An 18,555-nucleotide genomic window follows, 5' to 3' on the forward strand; every position below is an offset into this window, starting at 1 on the left:
AGAGTGCGCTGATAATATTAGGGCCATGTCAGACACTGCGTCACAGGTGGCAGAACATGAGGACGGAGAACTTCATTCTGTGGGTGACGGTTCTGATCCAAACAGACTGGATTCAGATATTTCAAATTTTAAATTTAAACTGGAAAACCTCTGTGTATTACTAGGGGAGGTGTTAGCGGCTCTGAATGATTGTAACACAGTTGCAATACCAGAGAAAATGTGTAGGTTGGATAAATATTTTGCGGTACCGACGAGTACTGAGGTTTTTCCTATACCTAAGAGACTTACTGAAATTGTTACTAAGGAGTGGGATAGACCCGGTGTGCCGTTCTCACCCCCTCCGATATTTAGAAAAATGTTTCCAATAGACGCCACCACAAGGGACTTATGGCAAACGGTCCCTAAGGTGGAGGGAGCAGTTTCTACTTTAGCTAAGCGTACCACTATCCCGGTGGAGGATAGCTGTGCTTTTTCAGATCCAATGGATAAAAAGTTAGAGGGTTACCTTAAGAAAATGTTTGTTCAACAAGGTTTTATATTGCAACCCCTTGCATGCATTGCGCCGATCACGGCTGCAGCGGCATTCTGGATTGAGTCTCTGGAAGAGAACATTGGTTCAGCTACTCTGGACGACATTACGGACAGGCTTAGAGTCCTTAAACTAGCTAATTCATTCATTTCGGAGGCCGTAGTACATCTTACTAAACTTACGGCGAAGAATTCAGGATTCGCCATTCAGGCACGCAGGGCGCTGTGGCTAAAATCCTGGTCAGCTGATGTTACTTCTAAGTCTAAATTGCTTAATATACCTTTCAAAGGGCAGACCTTATTCGGGCCCGGGTTGAAAGAGATTATCGCTGACATTACAGGAGGTAAAGGCCATGCCCTGCCTCAGGACAAAGCCAAAGCCAAGACTAGACAGTCTAGTTTTCGTTCCTTTTCGTAATTTCAAAGCAGGAGCAGCATCAACTTCCTCTGCACCAAAACAGGAAGGAGCTGTTGCTCGCTACAGACAAGGCTGGAAACCTAACCAGTCCTGGAACAAGGGCAAGCAGACTAGGAAACCTGCTGCTGCCCCCAAAACAGCATGAATTGAGGGCCCCCGATCCGGGATCGGATCTAGTGGGGGGCAGACTTTCTCTCTTCGCCCAGGCTTGGGCAAGAGATGTTCAGGATCCCTGGGCGCTAGAGATAATATCTCAGGGATACCTTCTGGACTTCAAATACTCTCCTCCAAGAGAGAGATTTCATCTGTCAAGATTGTCAACAATCCAGACAAAGAAAGAGGCTTTTCTACGCTGCGTACAAGAGCTCTTGTTAATGGGAGTAATCCATCCAGTTCCACGATCGGAACAGGGACAGGGGTTTTACTCAAATCTGTTTGTGGTTCCCAAAAAAGAGGGAACTTTCAGACCAATCCTGGACTTAAAGATCCTAAACAAATTCCTAAGAGTTCCATCGTTCAAGATGGAGACTATTCGGACAATTTTACCTATGATCCAAGAGGGTCAGTACATGACCACTGTAGATTTAAAAGATGCTTACCTGCACATACCGATTCACAAAGATCATTACCGGTACCTAAGGTTTGCCTTCCTAGACAGTCATTACCAGTTTGTGGCTCTTCCATTCGGATTGGCTAAAGCGCCAAGAATCTTCACAAAGGTTCTGGGTGCTCTTCTGGCGGTACTAAGACCGCGGGGAATCTCGGTAGCTCCATACCTAGACGACATTCTGATACAAGCTTCAAGCTTTCAAACTGCCAAATCTCATACAGAGTTAGTGCTGGCATTTCTAAGGTCACATGGATGGAAGGTGAACGAAAAGAAAAGTTCACTCGTTCCACTCACAAGAGTTCCCTTCCTGGGGACTCTTATAGATTCTGTAGAAATGAAGATTTACCTGACAGAGGACAGGCTATCAAGACTTCAAAGTGCTTGCCGCACTCTTCATTCCATTCAACACCCGTCAGTGGCTCAATGTATGGAGGTAATCGGCTTAATGGTAGCGGCAATGGACATAGTACCCTTTGCACGCTTACACCTCAGACCACTGCAACTGTGCATGCTATGTCAGTGGAATGGGGATTACTCAGACTTATCCCCTTCTCTGAATCTGGATCAAGAGACCAGAAATTCTCTTCTATGGTGGCTTTCTCGGCCACACCTGTCCAGGGGGATGCCATTCAGCAGACCAGACTGGACAATTGTAACAACAGACGCCAGCCTTCTAGGTTGGGGTGCCGTCTGGAATTCCCTGAAGGCTCAGGGACTATGGAGTCAGGAGGAGAGTCTCCTGCCAATAAACATTCTGGAATTGAGAGCAGTTCTCAATGCCCTCCTGGCTTGGCCCCAGTTGACAACTCGGGGGTTCATCAGGTTTCAGTCGGACAACATCACGACTGTAGCTTACATCAACCATCAGGGAGGGACAAGAAGCTCCCTAGCTATGATGGAAGTATCAAAGATAATTCGCTGGGCAGAGTCTCACTCTTGCCACCTGTCAGCAATCCACATCCCGGGAGTGGAGAACTGGGAGGCGGATTTCTTAAGTCGTCAGACTTTTCATCCGGGGGAGTGGGAACTTCATCCGGAGGTCTTTGCCCAAATACTTCGACGTTGGGACAAACCAGAGATAGATCTCATGGCGTCTCGACAGAACGCCAAGCTTCCTCGTTACGGGTCCAGATCCAGGGATCCAGGAGCAGTCCTGATAGATGCTCTGACAGCACCTTGGGACTTCAGGATGGCTTACGTGTTTCCACCCTTCCCGTTGCTTCCTCGATTGATAGCCAGAATCAAACAAGAGAGAGCATCAGTGATTCTAATAGCACCTGCGTGGCCACGCAGGACTTGGTATGCAGACCTGGTGGACATGTCATCCTGTCCGCCTTGGTCTCTACCTCTGAAACAGGACCTTCTGATACAGGGTCCCTTCAAACATCAAAATCTAACTTCTCTGAAGCTGACTGCTTGGAAATTGAACGCTTAATTTTATCAAGACGTGGGTTTTCTGAGTCAGTTATTAGTACCTTAATACAGACTAGGAAACCTGTTACCAGAAAGATTTACCATAAGATATGGCGTAAATACCTACATTGGTGTGAATCCAAAGGTTACTCTTGGAGTAAGGTTAGGATTCCTAGGATATTGTCTTTTCTACAAGAAGGTTTAGAAAAGGGTTTTTCTGCTAGTTCATTAAAGGGACAGATCTCAGCTCTGTCCATTCTGTTACACAAACGTCTGTCAGAAGTTCCTGACGTCCAGGCTTTTTGTCAGGCTTTGGCCAGGATTAAGCCTGTGTTTAAAACTGTTGCTCCACCATGCAGTTTAAACCTTGTTCTTAATGTTTTACAGGGCGTTCCGTTTGAACCCCTTCATTCCATTGATATAAAGTTGTTATCTTGGAAAGTTCTATTTTTAATGGCTATTTCCTCGGCTCGAAGAGTCTCTGAATTATCAGCCTTACATTGTGATTCTCCTTATTTGATTTTTCATTCGGATAAGGTAGTCCTGCGTACTAAACCTGGGTTCTTACCTAAGGTAGTTACTAACAGGAATATCAATCAAGAGATTGTTGTTCCTTCTTTATGCCCAAATCCTTCTTCAAAGAAGGAACGTCTACTGCACAACCTGGATGTAGTCCGGGCTCTAAAATTTTACTTGCAGGCAACTAAGGAATTCCGACAAACGTCTTCTCTGTTTGTCATTTACTCTGGGCAGAGGAGAGGTCAAAAAGCTTCCGCTACCTCTCTTTCTTTTTGGCTTCGTAGCATAATTCGTTTAGCTTATGAGACTGCTGGACAGCAGCCCCCTGAAAGAATTACAGCTCATTCTACTAGAGCTGTGGCTTCCACTTGGGCCTTCAAGAATGAGGCCTCTGTTGAACAGATTTGCAAGGCTGCAACTTGGTCTTCGCTTCATACTTTTTCCAAATTTTACAAATTTGACACCTTTGCTTCATCGGAGGCTATTTTTGGGAGAAAGGTTCTTCAGGCAGTGGTTCCTTCTGTATAAAGAGTCTGCCTATCCCTCCCGTCATCCGTGTACTTTTGCTTTGGTATTGGTATCCCAGAAGTAATGATGACCCGTGGACTGATCACACTTAACAGAAGAAAACATAATTTATGCTTACCTGATAAATTCCTTTCTTCTGTAGTGTGATCAGTCCACGGCCCGCCCTGTTTTTAAGGCAGGTAAATATTTTTTAATTTATACTCCAGTCACCACTTCACCCTTGGCTTTTCCTTTCTCGTTGGTCCTTGGTCGAATGACTGGGAGTGACGTAGAGGGGAGGAGCTATATGCAGCTCTGCTGGGTGAATCCTCTTGCACTTCCTGTAGGGGAGCAGTTAATATCCCAGAAGTAATGATGACCCGTGGACTGATCACACTACAGAAGAAAGGAATTTATCAGGTAAGCATAAATTATGTTTTTTAGTTTTGTCCCTTTAAAATAATTTAAAACGGTCATTTTGTTAGCTAATTTTACAGCGGGTTGCAAGCCTATAGCATGTCTGGATTACACCCTTTTAAAAACCAACATATATGTTTAGTTTATCTCCTCTGCTTTGGAGGGTTAGATGTAAATTAAGATCCTTAACTGATGTAAGCAATCACTGTGTAGCACGTTACAGTGTTTGTGAAAACGCACTGTACAAGTATGCACTATGTAAATGACAAAAAGTAAAGACGCTCGTACAGCACCCGTTGTGAATCTAATAGTGATACTCTGTAAGAGCTCTTTATGTTTCCTTTTCACACATAGATGTTATAGTTCTTGCTATTGAACATCCCAGTGATACCGTCCTTGAGAAACCTAAAATGAAATTGTGTTTCTGATTAGGGACTCTGTGATCACGGCTGGAACAAACTATAGTAGATTAACTCATTGTCTGAGACTAATTCTCTAATGAAGCGGTACAGTTGTTTTAAGTGAAGAATATCATTTGTAATTATATTGCATAACGAACACCATCATTAGGCTCTAGTAGATCTTAGTTATTTTTACATTACAAGCCTGTGTGTTTTAATGTAACACTAATCTGTAATTATCATTCCATTGTCACAGAAGCAAACTAAAACGTTTGACCTGTATAAAAGCGCTTATGCATTAGAGTCTCTTTTTATTGCACTTTTCAGGTAAAATTAGGTAATAACGCTGTTTGTTGAACCAATTTTTTTTTGTTAAATATACAGCACTACTGTATATAATCAAGAGAGGCTGACATATCTGGTGCACTGGGTGTGCTCTGTTCATGATAATGAGATCACCAATAACATGACTAAAGGGACAAAATACACGTTCATGATTCAGACAGAGCATTCAGTTTTAAAACACTTTCCAACTTGAAATTTTGCACAGTCTTTTATACGAGCACTTTCTGAGGCTCTACTGAGCACGTGCAAGTGTTCACAGGGTGTACGTATGAGTCTGTGATTGTCTAATGGCTGTCACATGATACAAGGGGTTAGCAAATTGAAGCAAATTTTTATTAATCTGCCAAAAAAAAAATCTACTGCTATTGAATTGTCTTGTTATTGTGTATATGTTAGTTATGCAATTCAATTGTATTTAATTGTCCTCAAGTAGACTTAAAAAGGGACACTCTAGTCCAAATTAAACTTTCATGACTCAGATAGGGCATGGAATTTTAAACAACTTTCCTATTTACTTTTATCATCAAATTTGCTTTGTTCTCTTGGTATTTTTTGTTGAAAGCTAAACCTAGGTAGGCTCATATGCTAATTTCTAAGCCTGTGAAGGCAGATTCTCTTTTCTCACTCTTCTGGATCTTAGACATAGTTATCTGATCATTTGTTATGAATAGTTGTGTAAAGATGGTTGTGTGATGTCTGTTCCCTACCAGTAACTCTTGTATAATTTCCTGATGAAAATACTGGTGTATGTCAGTCAGCCTGAGTCATGTAACTTATTTCCTTGTATGTAATGCTGCCTTTTCTACTGCAGGGCTCCATGCAGCAAGTCAGCGCCCAATTCTTGGAACAAACTCTTGATAAGAAGCTCATGTCAGACCTCAGGGTAAGTAGGTTTTTTTGTACTGTGGCTTCAGGAAGGTTTCTTGGTGACCCGAAAATGGGCCCTTTCTTTCTTTGTAGTTACCCATTGAAGGCTTCATCACAACCTAAATTTAGGTATTACAAATTGTTTGGGCTCTCAGAATTCTGTACTAAAACATAAAGGGACACTGAACCCACATTTTTCTTTTGTGATTCAGATAGAGCAGGCAATTTTAAGCAACTTTCTAATTTACGCCTATTATCAAATTTTCTTCATTCTGTTGGTATCTTTATTTGAAAAGCAAGAATGTAAGTTTAGATGTTGGCCCATTTTTGGTGAACAACCTGGGTTGTCCTTGCTGATTGGGCAGCACCAATAAAAAGTGCTGTCCAGAGTACTGAACCAAAAACGGACTGGCTCTGTAGCTTAGATGCCTTCTTTTTCATATAAAGATAGCAAGAGAACGAAGAAAAATTGATAATAGGAGTAAATTAGAAAGTTGCTTAAAATTGCATGCTGAATTATGAAAGAATAAATTTGGGTTTAGTGTCCCTTTAACGGGACATTTTACACTAGATTTTTCTTTGAATAAATGTTTTGCAGATAATCCATTTACTTAATCTTCATTATTCTGGTTTATTCAAGAGAATATGTAGTATAAGAAATGCCCTTTATTTTATTAGAGAAAATTACTTTTAACACACTTTCTTTGCCGTTTCATAGTCAGGCAATTAATGGCATCATACATTGTATTCTTCAATTATTGACCATCATTTTATGGGGCAGCACCAGAGTATCTTGAGTGCACGACTTTGTATAACATAAAGGGGTGTTAATCCCAAAACATCACATAATAAAAGTTACTATTTGCGGTAAACCCAGAGAGTGTTGGTAGTTATCTATGAACACTGCTCTACTTACATGGAAATGCCAATATGGATATAAAATCTTTTGCAACTAGTGAGTTAAATTTTACATTTCCATCTAAAGGGGAGGAGAGTCCATGGCTTCATTCATTACTGTTGGGAATTAAGAACCTAGCCACCAGGAGGAGGCAAAGACACCCTAGCCAAAGGCTTAAATACCTCCCCCACTTCCCTCATCCCCCAGTCATTCTTTGCCTTTCATCACAGGAGGACGGCAGAGAAGTGCCGAAGATCGGAGTAGTCTCTTATGGAGGGTAGTACTCTTCGGATTGGGACTGGAGTTTTAAGTAGTCCTGTCAGCCTCTCAGTGAGAGCAAGGGCAAAAGTTAGAGTCCGGAGTTGCAGGGAGAGTCTTTCTGCAAAACCATCCCGACTCATATTAACAGCGCCACAAGCAATCAGCGTTGACGAGTTTCGCTGCCTGCTTTTTACACTCAAGTTCATGTCAGGAATGAGGCTACTAACCTGTCACACTTGAAGGGCCGTGTTCCTGTTCCACGGCGTAGATTCTGGTAAGATCGTTTCATTTTTTATTACATAATGATAACACGGAAGACACCTTTTTATCTTTACAGAATCAAGGGTTAATATTCCTATTAAGGGGATTATTGAACGGGGGGGGGTTTATACATGATATTGTTTATTGTGTCATTGCTGTGTTATGTGCGAGATGAGGCTCTGGCAATGTGTTTAACTTTCAGGTGAATTATGGGAGTATGGCGCAACCGTTTTTGGCGTGTTTTCTCCTTTGGCAGGGGCGGTCCTGCCAGGTGTGGCTATCTATCTTCCTCTGTTGATCAGCGGCGCAGGAGACTAAATGTTTTCTGTAGTCCGGGTCATAGGAGGTGGTGAGTGCGCAAGCTATGGAGGACTCTGATGCGTTAGAGGGTTCTCCCTCTTTAACAAGATCTCATTCCTGTATTTATTGTGAGGAGGTTCTGGTAGAACAGCCTGCTCAACTATGTTCCACATGCCTTACTAAAGTTACGACATCTAAAAGTAAACGGATGTCTAGTACTACTGAACCGTCCACCTCTGAGGGTTCCCCGTCCCGTGAGGTGCGTTCCCTGCATTCATCTCCAATTGCACATGCAGCGCCCCAGGGTCCAACCATTACTCCTGCGGGAGAGATTCGTTGGCCGTCAGATTTTGCGGATCAACTGCAAACGGCGGTATCGAAAGTGATCCATGCCTTACCATGTTCTGCTAAGCACAAGCAGAGGGCGTATCATGGCGGCCCGGCCCAGGGGTCGTCTACGCCTGTGGAAAATTCTGAGGCGTTATACGATGACGAGGCCCACTCCGACTCTTCGGAGAAGGCCCCTTCTGGGTTGGAGTCCGTGTCATTTAAGCCTCCGGCTGCAGAGGAGCCTGACTAGGTTTAGGATGGAAAATTTGCACTTTTTGCTGAAACAAGTGCTTGCTACTCCGGAGGTTCCGGAACTGAATCTTCCAGAAGAACCTGCGATTCCTAAGCTTGATAAGGTGTATGAGGACAGGGTGGTGCCTCAGGCCTTCCCGGTTCCTGTTAAGATGGCAAATATTATTAAGAATGAATGGGAGCGATTAGGTTCTTCATTTTTCCCCTTCTTCATTTAAGAAACTGTTCCCCGTCCCGGACTCTCAGCTGGAGCTGCGGGGTACTGTCCCTAAGGTGGATGGTGCTATCTCCACACTCGCAAAGCGGACACTTATTCCCCTAGAGAATAGTTTGTCGTTTAAAGAGCCCATGGATAAAAAGTTGGAAAGCATGTTAAGGAAAATGTTTCAACACACAGGGTTTGTTTTTCAGCCGGCTGTGGCTGCGGTCGCCGATGCTACGACTTATTGGTGTGAATCCCTGTGTGAAATTGTCGAGGGGGAGACTTCCATCGACGAGATACAGGATAAGATTAAGGCGCTGAAAATCACCAATTCTTTCATATGTGATGCCAATATGCAAATTATTCGCCTGAACGCTAAGGTGTCAGGTTTTTCTGTTTTAGCTCGCATGGCTCTGTGGCTAAAGTCAAAGCTGTTGTCCCTGCCTTTTCAAGGAACGATTCTGTTCGGTCCAGGAAATGGATTTGATCATATCCACGGTTACGGGAGGCAAGGGAGCTTTCCTACCACAGGATAAGAAGGCTAAGCCTAGAGGATCTACTTTTCTCCCCTTTCGTGCGGACAAGGCCCAGCGCCAGCAGCCTGCCGCGAAAGCAGACCAGTCAAAGGGAACTTGGAAACCAGCTCATTCTTGGAACAAGTCTAAGCAGAGCAAGAAGCCCGCCGAGACAAAATCGGCATGAAGGGGCGGCCCCCGACTGGTCTCCGGACCAAGTAGAGGGCAGATTATCTCTTTTCTCAGAAGTCTAGTTTCAGGATGTTCAGGATCCTTGGGTTCTGGACGTTGTCGCCCAGGGTTACAGGATAGGGTTCAGATCCCATCTGCCAAGGGGCAGATTCCTCCTATCAAACCTCTCGTTGAGACCGGAAAAGAGAGAAACCTTTCTAGAATGTGTTGGAGATCTCTCCTCTCTAAGTGTTATCGTACCAGTACCCCTAGCAGAAAAGGGTCTAGGGTACTATTCAAATCTTTGTGGTTCCAAAGAAGGAGGGCATGTTCCGCCCTGATTCTGGACCTAAAGTGTTTAAACAAGTTTCTGAATATTCTATCGTTCAAAATGGAAACAATCAGATCTCTTCTGCCCTTAGTTCAAGAGGGACAGTTCATGACAACTATAGACTTGAAGGACGCTTACCTTCATGTGCCAATCCACAGGGACCACTTCAAGTTCCTGAGATTTGTGTTTCTGGACCAACACTTCCAGTTTGTGGCCCTTCCCTTTGGTCTGGCGACAGCTCCGAAAGCCTTCACGATGGTTCTGGGGGCCAGAGCCATTGTTATGGTGCCCTATCTGGATGACATCCTAGTCCAGGCGCCGTCGCTCAGTCTAGCAGAGGATCATTAGAGGGCTCTTCTTCTTTTACTCCAATCTCACGGTTGGAAGATCAACTCAGGAAAGAGTTCCCTGTTTCCCAGCAACAGGGTGGAGTTCCTGGGCATGATAATAGACTCTATGTCCATGAAAATATTTCTCACAGACCATCGACGCAGGAAGATTGCGTCCTCTTGTCTTGCCCTTCAGTACTCCTCAAGCCCCTCGGTGGCTCAGTGTATGGAGGTGATCAGACTCATGGTTTCCAGCATAGACGTCATTCCATTCGCAAGATTACATCTCAGACCTCTTCAATTGTGCATGTTGAGACAGTGGAACAGCAATCATTCAGATCTATCACAGCAGATATCCATGGATGCTCGGACTCGGATCTCCCTCTCTTGTGGATCCATCCGGAGCAACTGTTCATGGGGACATCCTTCTTGAGACCGTCTTGGGAGATTGTGACCAAGGATGCGAGTCTGGCAGGATGGAGAGTTGTTTGGGGTGCCAGGATGGCACAAGGAAAATGGTCCCGGGAGGAGTCTCTCCTTCCGATAAATATTCTGGAACTCTGAGCAATCTACAATGCTCTGGAGGCATGGCCTCTTTTGGGGTCGTTCAGCTTCATCATATTCCAGACCGACAACATTACCTCGGTGGCTTACATCAACCATGATGGTGGCTTACATCAACCATCATAGCTCCCTAGCTATGAGAGAGGTGTCTCGAATCTTGGAGTGGGCAGAGTCCCACTACTGCTCAATCTTAGCGATTCACATTCTAGGTGTGGACAACTGGGAAGCAGGCTTTCTCAGCAGACAATCCTTCCATCCGGGGGAATGGTCCCTTCACCCAAAAGTGTTTGCGGAGATTTGTCTCAGGTGGGGAACGCCGGAGATAGATCTCATGGCGTCCAGACTCAATTGCAAGATACCCCGATATGGGTCGAGATCCAGGGATCCCCAGGCAGAGCTAATAGATGCCTTGGTGGTGCCTTGGTGGTTCAGCCTAGCTTACATTTTTCCACTGTTACCACTTCTACCTCGTGTTACACAAATCAAACAGGAGCGGGCTTCGGCCACTCTGATTGCTCCGTCGTCACCGCGGAGGACGTGGTTTGCGGATCTGGTGGGGATGTCATCCTCTCCACCATGGAGGTTACCCTGTCGCAGGGATCTGCTGGAACAGGGCCCCTTTCAACATCAAAATATCGATTCTCTGAGGCTGCCTGCGTCGAGATTGAACATCTAGTCTTGTCCAAGAGAGGCTTTTCTGTAAGTGTGATTGATACTCTAATTCAGGCAAGGAAGCCAGTCACTCGTCGCATCTACCATAAGGTGTGGATGACTTGTGCCCTGTCTAGAATCAGGCCTGTCTTTAGACAGTCTGCTCCCCCGTGGAGCTTAAACTTGGTCCTTAAGGTTTTGCAGAGGGTTCTGTTTGAGCCGATGCATTCCATTGACATTAAGATTCTGTCCTGGAAGGTTCTTTTCCTGATGGTCATTGCATCGGCATGCAGAGTATCTGGGCTGGCTGCCTTGCAATGTGAGCCGCCTTATCTGTTTTTTCTCTAGTAAGGTGTATCCAGTCCACGGATCATCCATTACTTATGGGATATTCTCACTCCCAACAGGAAGTTGCAAGAGGACCCACAGCAAAGCTGTTATATAGCTCCTCCCCTCACTACCATATCCAGTCATTCTCTTGCAACTCTCAACGCGCATGGAGGTAGTAAGTTTGTTATTTTAAATAGTAGGGGTGCGCCGAAATTTTCGGCCGAAAATGGCCCTATCCCATTTCGGCCGAAAGTGCAGCAAATCGGCCGAAAATTGAGCTTCAACATGCCCAGCAGAGTCAGTAGTACAAATCATATGTGGAGCAAGTAAAACTGCCGTGCGCGACCTGTTATCATACACATTAGCCCATTAGCCCATTACTTTAGCCATTAGTCCATTAGCATATTAGCCCATTAGCATATTAGCATACCCATTACCCGGAGATGTTCATCCTGGAGCCCTCGCGCGGCACTTCTATCAGACCGGCAGTTGTTGTTGTTTATCCTGGAGCCCTCGCGCAGCACTTCTATCGTACCGGAAGTGGTTGTTGATCCTGGAGCCCTCCCGCGCACAGTCTTGCATACCGGGAGTAGTAGTTCTTCATTCTTCTTTGGCATCCTGGAAGCCTCAGTGCGCCTAACGTCTTCTTTGTGCGCTGTCGGTGCATAGTCACGTCACTCACGTTTAGCGCGTGCATTGCCGTAAGCCGTTTGATTTGGTAAGGAAGTGCCCATAAGTCTCCTCAGTTCTTCTCAATCAGTTGTGCTATAAAAATAAAATATGGGCGAAGTATGCCTTGTTAATGAATGAGACCATCTTGCCAGTATCTGTGAAAAAAAAACTGTGAAACACTGAAAAGCCTAATGAAATTAATGGGGGGAAAAAACAATAATGACATGAGAAGTGTTGCCAATCAAAACACTGACTGCAAACAGACTATGCGTGCATCTGCAATGGCTGACAGTTTAGGTACATACTACATACCTAATGAGGCTGCATAGAGGGAGGTCTTCAGATTTCCAAAAAGAGACTCTCTCAAAGTTTTTTTGTGGCAATCTGGCAACTGATTGCAGTTGCACCTCTTGCAGTTGCAGACATTTCTGGCATAACTATATTGATTTATTATTATTAATCTTTTTAATTGCAAAATGTAGAGCTGCACATTCTCAGTTCTCTACAAGATACACAGGCATAACTCAAAGCTGTCACTTGTGAGGTCTTCTGAAGGCAGCATTGGATCATTGAATTAAGAATTATTAATGATTCAATGATCCAATGCTGCCTTCTGAAGACCTCACAAGTGACAGCTTTGAGTTATGCCTGTGTATCTTGTAGAGAACTGAGAATGTGCAGCTCTACATTTTGCAATTAACGTTTAATAAAAAAACAATATTTTATATGCCAGAAATGTCTAACTGTAAGTAAAATGTCAAATGGACAAAATAAAACATATGTCTTTCTACATCCCAGGGGCACAGATATTTTATAAGCAAATGGTTTGGGGCCCTGTTTTTATAATGGGCAAATGGGCAGAATGAAGATTCTGTGTAACATCTGCAACAGGCAGCATCTTTGGAAACACCTATATAAACTATTCACAGCCCTCTGTATAGTCAATAGGGACAGCATGTTGTATACACACAGATACCTACTAGTGTATTGTGCGGTCTTAATAGTATATTATACACTATACAGGTTGTTATGTGTATACAGTGTGCTGCCCCTATACTGTACACTATAGAGAGAGAGCTGTGTGACTGTGTATACAATGTGCTGCCCCTATACACTATACAGAGAGAGCTGTGTGTATACAATGTGCTGTCACTATACACCAGACATCCTCAAACTTGGCCCTCCAGCGGTTTTGGAACTACATTTCCCATGATGCTCAGCCAGCATATCAGCTGGCTGAGCATCATGGGGAATGTAGTTCCAAAACCTGTGTATGTATGAGTTTGTGTGTGTATGACTAATATGAATGTGTGTTTGTTTATGTATGTCTTTGCGTGTGTACATATGTATGAGACATGCATTTTAGCCAATCAGTTCTGACTCCTAGGTAACTCTACGTGCATGAGCACAATTTTATCTATATGGCACACATGAACTAACACCCTCTAGAAAACTGTCAAAATGCATTCAGATAAGAGGCGGCCTTCAAGGGCTAAGATATTAGCATATGACCTACCTAGGTTTAGCTTTCAGCTAATAATACTAAGAGAACAAAGCAAATTTGATGATAAAAGTACATTGGAAAGTTCTTTAAAATTACATGCCCAGCAATCAGAATCATGAAAGTTTATTTTTACTATACTGTCTGTCCCTTTAACCCCTTAACGACCGAGGACGTGCAGGGTACGTCCTCTTAAAAAAGTCACTTAACGACCAAGAACGTACCCTGCACGTCCTCGGTTTGGAAAGCAGCTGGAAGCGATCCTGATCACTTCCAGCTGCTTTCCGGTTATTGCAGGATGCCTCGATATCGAGGCATCCTGCAATAACAATTTTTGCCCCTCCGGTGCAGAGAGAGCCACTCTGTGGCCCTCTCTGCACCGGACATCGATGGCCGCATTCGTTGGTGGGTGGGAGCGTAAATGGGAGGTGAGTGGGCGGCCATCGATGGCTTCTTAGAGAGGGGGGCGGGATCGCCGGGGGCGCGCACGTGGGGGCGGTGGGAGGGCGCGTGCACGGGGAGGGAGCGGGTGGGAACCGCTTACACTACAGAAACTTTTGTATATTATTGTACAAAATAATAAAAAAAAAAACGTAATGGAACTCATCTAAGGGATCTGGGAGGGGGTGGGGGATTGATCTGGGGGGGGGGAGCTACACTACAGAAAAAACTAAAATAAATTAAAAAAAACATTTTTATATGCAAACTGGGTACTGGCAGACAGCTGCCAGTACCCAAGATGGCCCCCAATAAGGCAGTGGGGGGGGGGGGGGGGGTAGAGAGCTGTTTTGGGGGGGATCAGAGAGTTTGGGGGCTAAGGGGGGATCCTACATAGCAGCATATGTAAATATGCTTAAAAAAAAAAAAAAGAGTAAAAAAAAAAAACCTTTTACTTTAGTACTGGCAGACTTTCTGCCAGTACTTAAGATGGCGGGGACAATTGTGGGGTGGGGGAGGGAAGAGAGCTCTATGGGAGGGATCAGGGAGTCTGATGTGTCAGGTGGGAAGCTGATCTCTACACTAAAGCTAAAATTAACCCTGCAAGCTCCCTACAAGCTACCTAATTAACCCCTTCACTGCTGGGCATAATTCACGTTTTGTGCGCAGTGGCATTTAGCGGCCTTTTAATTACCAAAAAGCAACACCAAAGCCATATATGTCTGCTATTTCTGAACAAAGGGGATCCCAGAGAATCATTTACAACCATTTGTACCATAATTGCACAAGTTGTTTCTAAATAATTTCAGTGAGAAACCTAAAGTTTGTGAAAAAGTTGACTTTTTTTTAATTTAATCGTATTTGGCGGTGAAATGGTGGCCTGAAATATACCAAAATGGGCCTAGATCAATACTTGGGGTTGTCTACTACACTACACTAAAGCTAAAATTAACCCTACAAGCTCCCTACAAGTTCCCTAATTAACCCCTGCACTGCTGAGCATAATACACTTGTGGTGTGCAGCAGCATTTAGCGGACTTCTAATTACTTAAAAACAACGCCAAAGCGATATATGTCTGCTATTTCTGATCAAAGGGGATCCCAGAGAAGCATTTACAACCATTTGTGCCATAATTGCACAAAATGTTTGTTAATGATTTCAGTGAGAAACCTAAAATTTGGAAAAATTTTACTTTTTTTTTTTTATTTGATCGCATTTGGCGGTGAAATGGTGGCATGAAATATACCAAAATGGGCCTAGATCAATACTTTGGGATGTCTTCTAAAAAAATATATATACATGTCAAGGGATATTCAGGGATTCCTGAAAGATATCAGTGTTCCAATGTAACTAGCGCTAATTTTGAAAAAAAGTGGTTTGGAAATAGCAAAGTGCTACTTATATTTATGGCCCTATAACTTGCAAAAAAAGCAAAGAACATGTAAACATTGGGTATTTCTAAACTCTGGACAAAATTTAGAGACTATTTAGCATGGGTGTTTTTTGGTGGTTGTAGATGTGTAACAGATTTTGGGGGTCAAAGTTAGAAAAAGTGTGGTTTTTTTCAATTTTTTCCTCATATTGTATAATTTTTTTTATAGTAAATTATAAGATATGATGAAAATAATGGTATCTTTAGAAAGTCCATTTAATGGCGAGAAAAACGGTATATAATATGTTTGGGTACAGTAAATGAGCAAGAGGAAAATTACAGCTAAACACAAAGACCTCAAAAATGTAAAAATAGCCTTGGTCCCAAACGGACAGAAAATGGAAAAGTGCTGTGGTCATTAAGGGGTTAATTATTATGGACCAGATCAGCCTAATGCACTTATATTTTGTGTTAGTCTAGTCTACTCTTTTACCCCCTCAATTCAGTTTAAAAAAATCTGAGATAGCAGCTTTGGGTTGCACTGTATATTATGTACCTTTTTTTTATTAGTAAATAAAAAGAATAAAAAATAAAGTTAATTTAAGTTAGTCAGTCACTCACTCACTTTCCTTTTTTTTTCTTTATAAAGTTTGTTATAGCTGAGGCATAGTCTTCTTTCAGTGACTTTAAAATGTCAGCAGTGTGGAAATATTTCAAAGTTTCTGATAAGGACATCAAATTTGCCATCTGCAGTGTTTGTTCAGCAGAAATCGAGTACAGTGTTGAGGAACTTTTCCACAACAGTGTTGATACACCACCTGAAAACACGACATACAATTCAGTATGAAGAGTACAAAAAAGCAACAATGCTTAAAAGTACACCAACTACTAGCAGCACCCCAACACCATCTGTCGCCACATTCTTTGAAAATGCAAAGAAATTTACAAATGATAGTGCCAAAGCACGTGGAATTACAGAGAAAGTAATGGAATTTATTGCCTTAGATGACCAGCCATTCTCTGTTGTGGAAGACATTGGATTTCGTAAGCTCATAGAACATATTGAGCCGCGTTACACACTGCCAAGCAGACGATATTTTTCAGAAACGTGTCTACCTGAAATGTTTGATCGTGTTTCAAAACACATTCATAAGCTCCTGAACACAGACATCACAGCTTTAAGTTTTACCACCGACATTTGGAGCTCAGATGTAAGTCCAACTAGCATGCTCAGCTTAACAGCGCAGTGGATAGATGCTGATTTTAAATTGCAACTCATTTTGCTTCAGGCACAAGAGTTTGTTGGGTCACACACTGCAGCAGCGATATCAGAGGCTTTAGCTAGCATGCTTGAAAATTGGCACATTGACAAGTCGAAAGTGCATCTGATTGTCAGAGATAATGCACGGAACATGGTAAAGGCTATGGAGGACAGTGGACTCAATAGCATACCGTGCATGGCACACACGCTGCAGTTGGCTGTGAATGAGGGAGTGCTGAGTCAGCGCAGCATATCAGATATAACAGCATCAGGGAGAAAAATTGTGGGTCACTTCAAGCATTCTCCTCTTGCTTATTCCCGATTACAAGCTTTGCTAGTACAGTTTGGAATGCCACCCAAACGACTGCAGCAAGATGTAGCCACTCGCTGGAACCGCACCTTCTATATGTTGCAAAGTCTACTTGAACAAAAGCGAGTCTTAGCTGCGTACATGTCAGATTACGAACTGCCAGCAACGTTGAGTGCACATCAGTGGATGTTAATTGAAAATATTGTATCTCTTCTTGCTCCATTTGAACAGCTAACCAAGGAAATAAGCTCAGCTAATGCATCTGTTGCTGAAGTTATTCCCTTGATTGCAGCACTGAAGCGTCTGCTGGGAAAAGAGGTGCAAACAACAGATCATGGCGTAAAAACTGCTAAAAGCACTCTATTGGAGGCTGTTAACAAACGCTTTCAAGACACTGAATCCAACCCTCTGTACTGCATTGCCACAGTACTAGATCCTCGATTTAAAGACCACTACTTTGACTCAGAGAAAAAGCAGCGTGCACGAGAAATGATACAGGCACAGCTGGAGGTGATGGAAGCATCTGGTGAAGGAGACTTGATGCACAGCACAGAGAAAAGTGTGCCAGAGAAACGATCACGACGTACAAGTGATGAGCACACTCCCTCGCTTTCTGACATGTTTGACGAGATTCTACAGGAAAGCAGCACCCCGATCCACAGCAGTGCCACAACAAGCGCAGCTACACAACAGCTGGAGATTTATCTAGCTGAACTACCCATCGCCAGAAGCAACAATCCACTTGACTACTGGCGCATGAACAAAGAACGCTTTCCATTGCTTGCAAGGATTGCACGCAGGTGTTTATTTGCCCCAAGCACCAGCACAGAGAGTGAGAGACTATTCAGCGCAGCATCTCACGTTCTGGATGAGAAGAGGAACCGTCTCTCCTGTGAGAAAGCTGAGCAACTTTTGTTCTTGAAAAGAAACCTGCCACTTTTACTTAAGTAGAAAATAGAAATCATTCCAATTTGCTATATTATGTGTAGTTACTTATTTTATTTACATTAAAAAAAGTGTAGCCCTGAAAAAAATTGTTCTTGATTTGAGGTTACATTTGGTTAAAATTTGAGGTTAGTTTTACTGCTGTCTCTTGCACTGTTGTTTTGCACAATAATTTTCAAATTTGGAAATATTGTTGTTTACATAAACAAGTTAGAAATTACTAGAGGCCCTTTGCCTTATGTGTTTTTCTTGTTTTCATAAATTGTGTAAACATTTATTAGAATGTTAGTTAGTTAGTTAGTTAGCATGAAGCTAGCCTAAAGCTGCTGTTTCCATTGAGTTCATTACATATGGCTAGATTATATTTTGATTAGTAAACATTTACCAATGCTCCTCTGATTATATTTCCAACTTCATATTGACTTTAATGGAGTTGGAAATTTAATCAGACAGAGCATTGGTAAAGCTTACCAATCAAATGTAAAATATCTAGCCCTTACTGTTTTACTGTTACATAGATATAATAGTACTAGTTTTCTAGGACTATATTTTATTTGGATAATTGTTAGAGAAAATCTGTTAAATCTGATTTTGTTGCATAGAACTGAAGAATGTCAATGTATATTGATTTTAAA

General features: G+C 43.0%; 1 protein-coding gene across 2 annotated transcripts in view; it reads left to right on the top strand.

Annotated features, from left to right (window-relative positions):
* INTS4 (integrator complex subunit 4) overlaps positions 1–18,555 on the top strand; it is a 151,657-nt gene that overhangs the window by 21,816 nt on the left and 111,286 nt on the right. For both annotated transcript variants that reach the window (XM_053708682.1, XM_053708683.1), the window contains exon 9: positions 5,970–6,041. In XM_053708682.1, coding sequence (XP_053564657.1) covers positions 5,970–6,041 — 72 coding nt within the window. The remainder of the gene's footprint in view (positions 1–5,969; positions 6,042–18,555) is intronic.

This window comes from Bombina bombina, chromosome 3 (genome assembly GCF_027579735.1).
Source record: "Bombina bombina isolate aBomBom1 chromosome 3, aBomBom1.pri, whole genome shotgun sequence".
In the NCBI taxonomy this organism is placed as follows: Eukaryota; Metazoa; Chordata; class Amphibia; order Anura; family Bombinatoridae; genus Bombina; species Bombina bombina.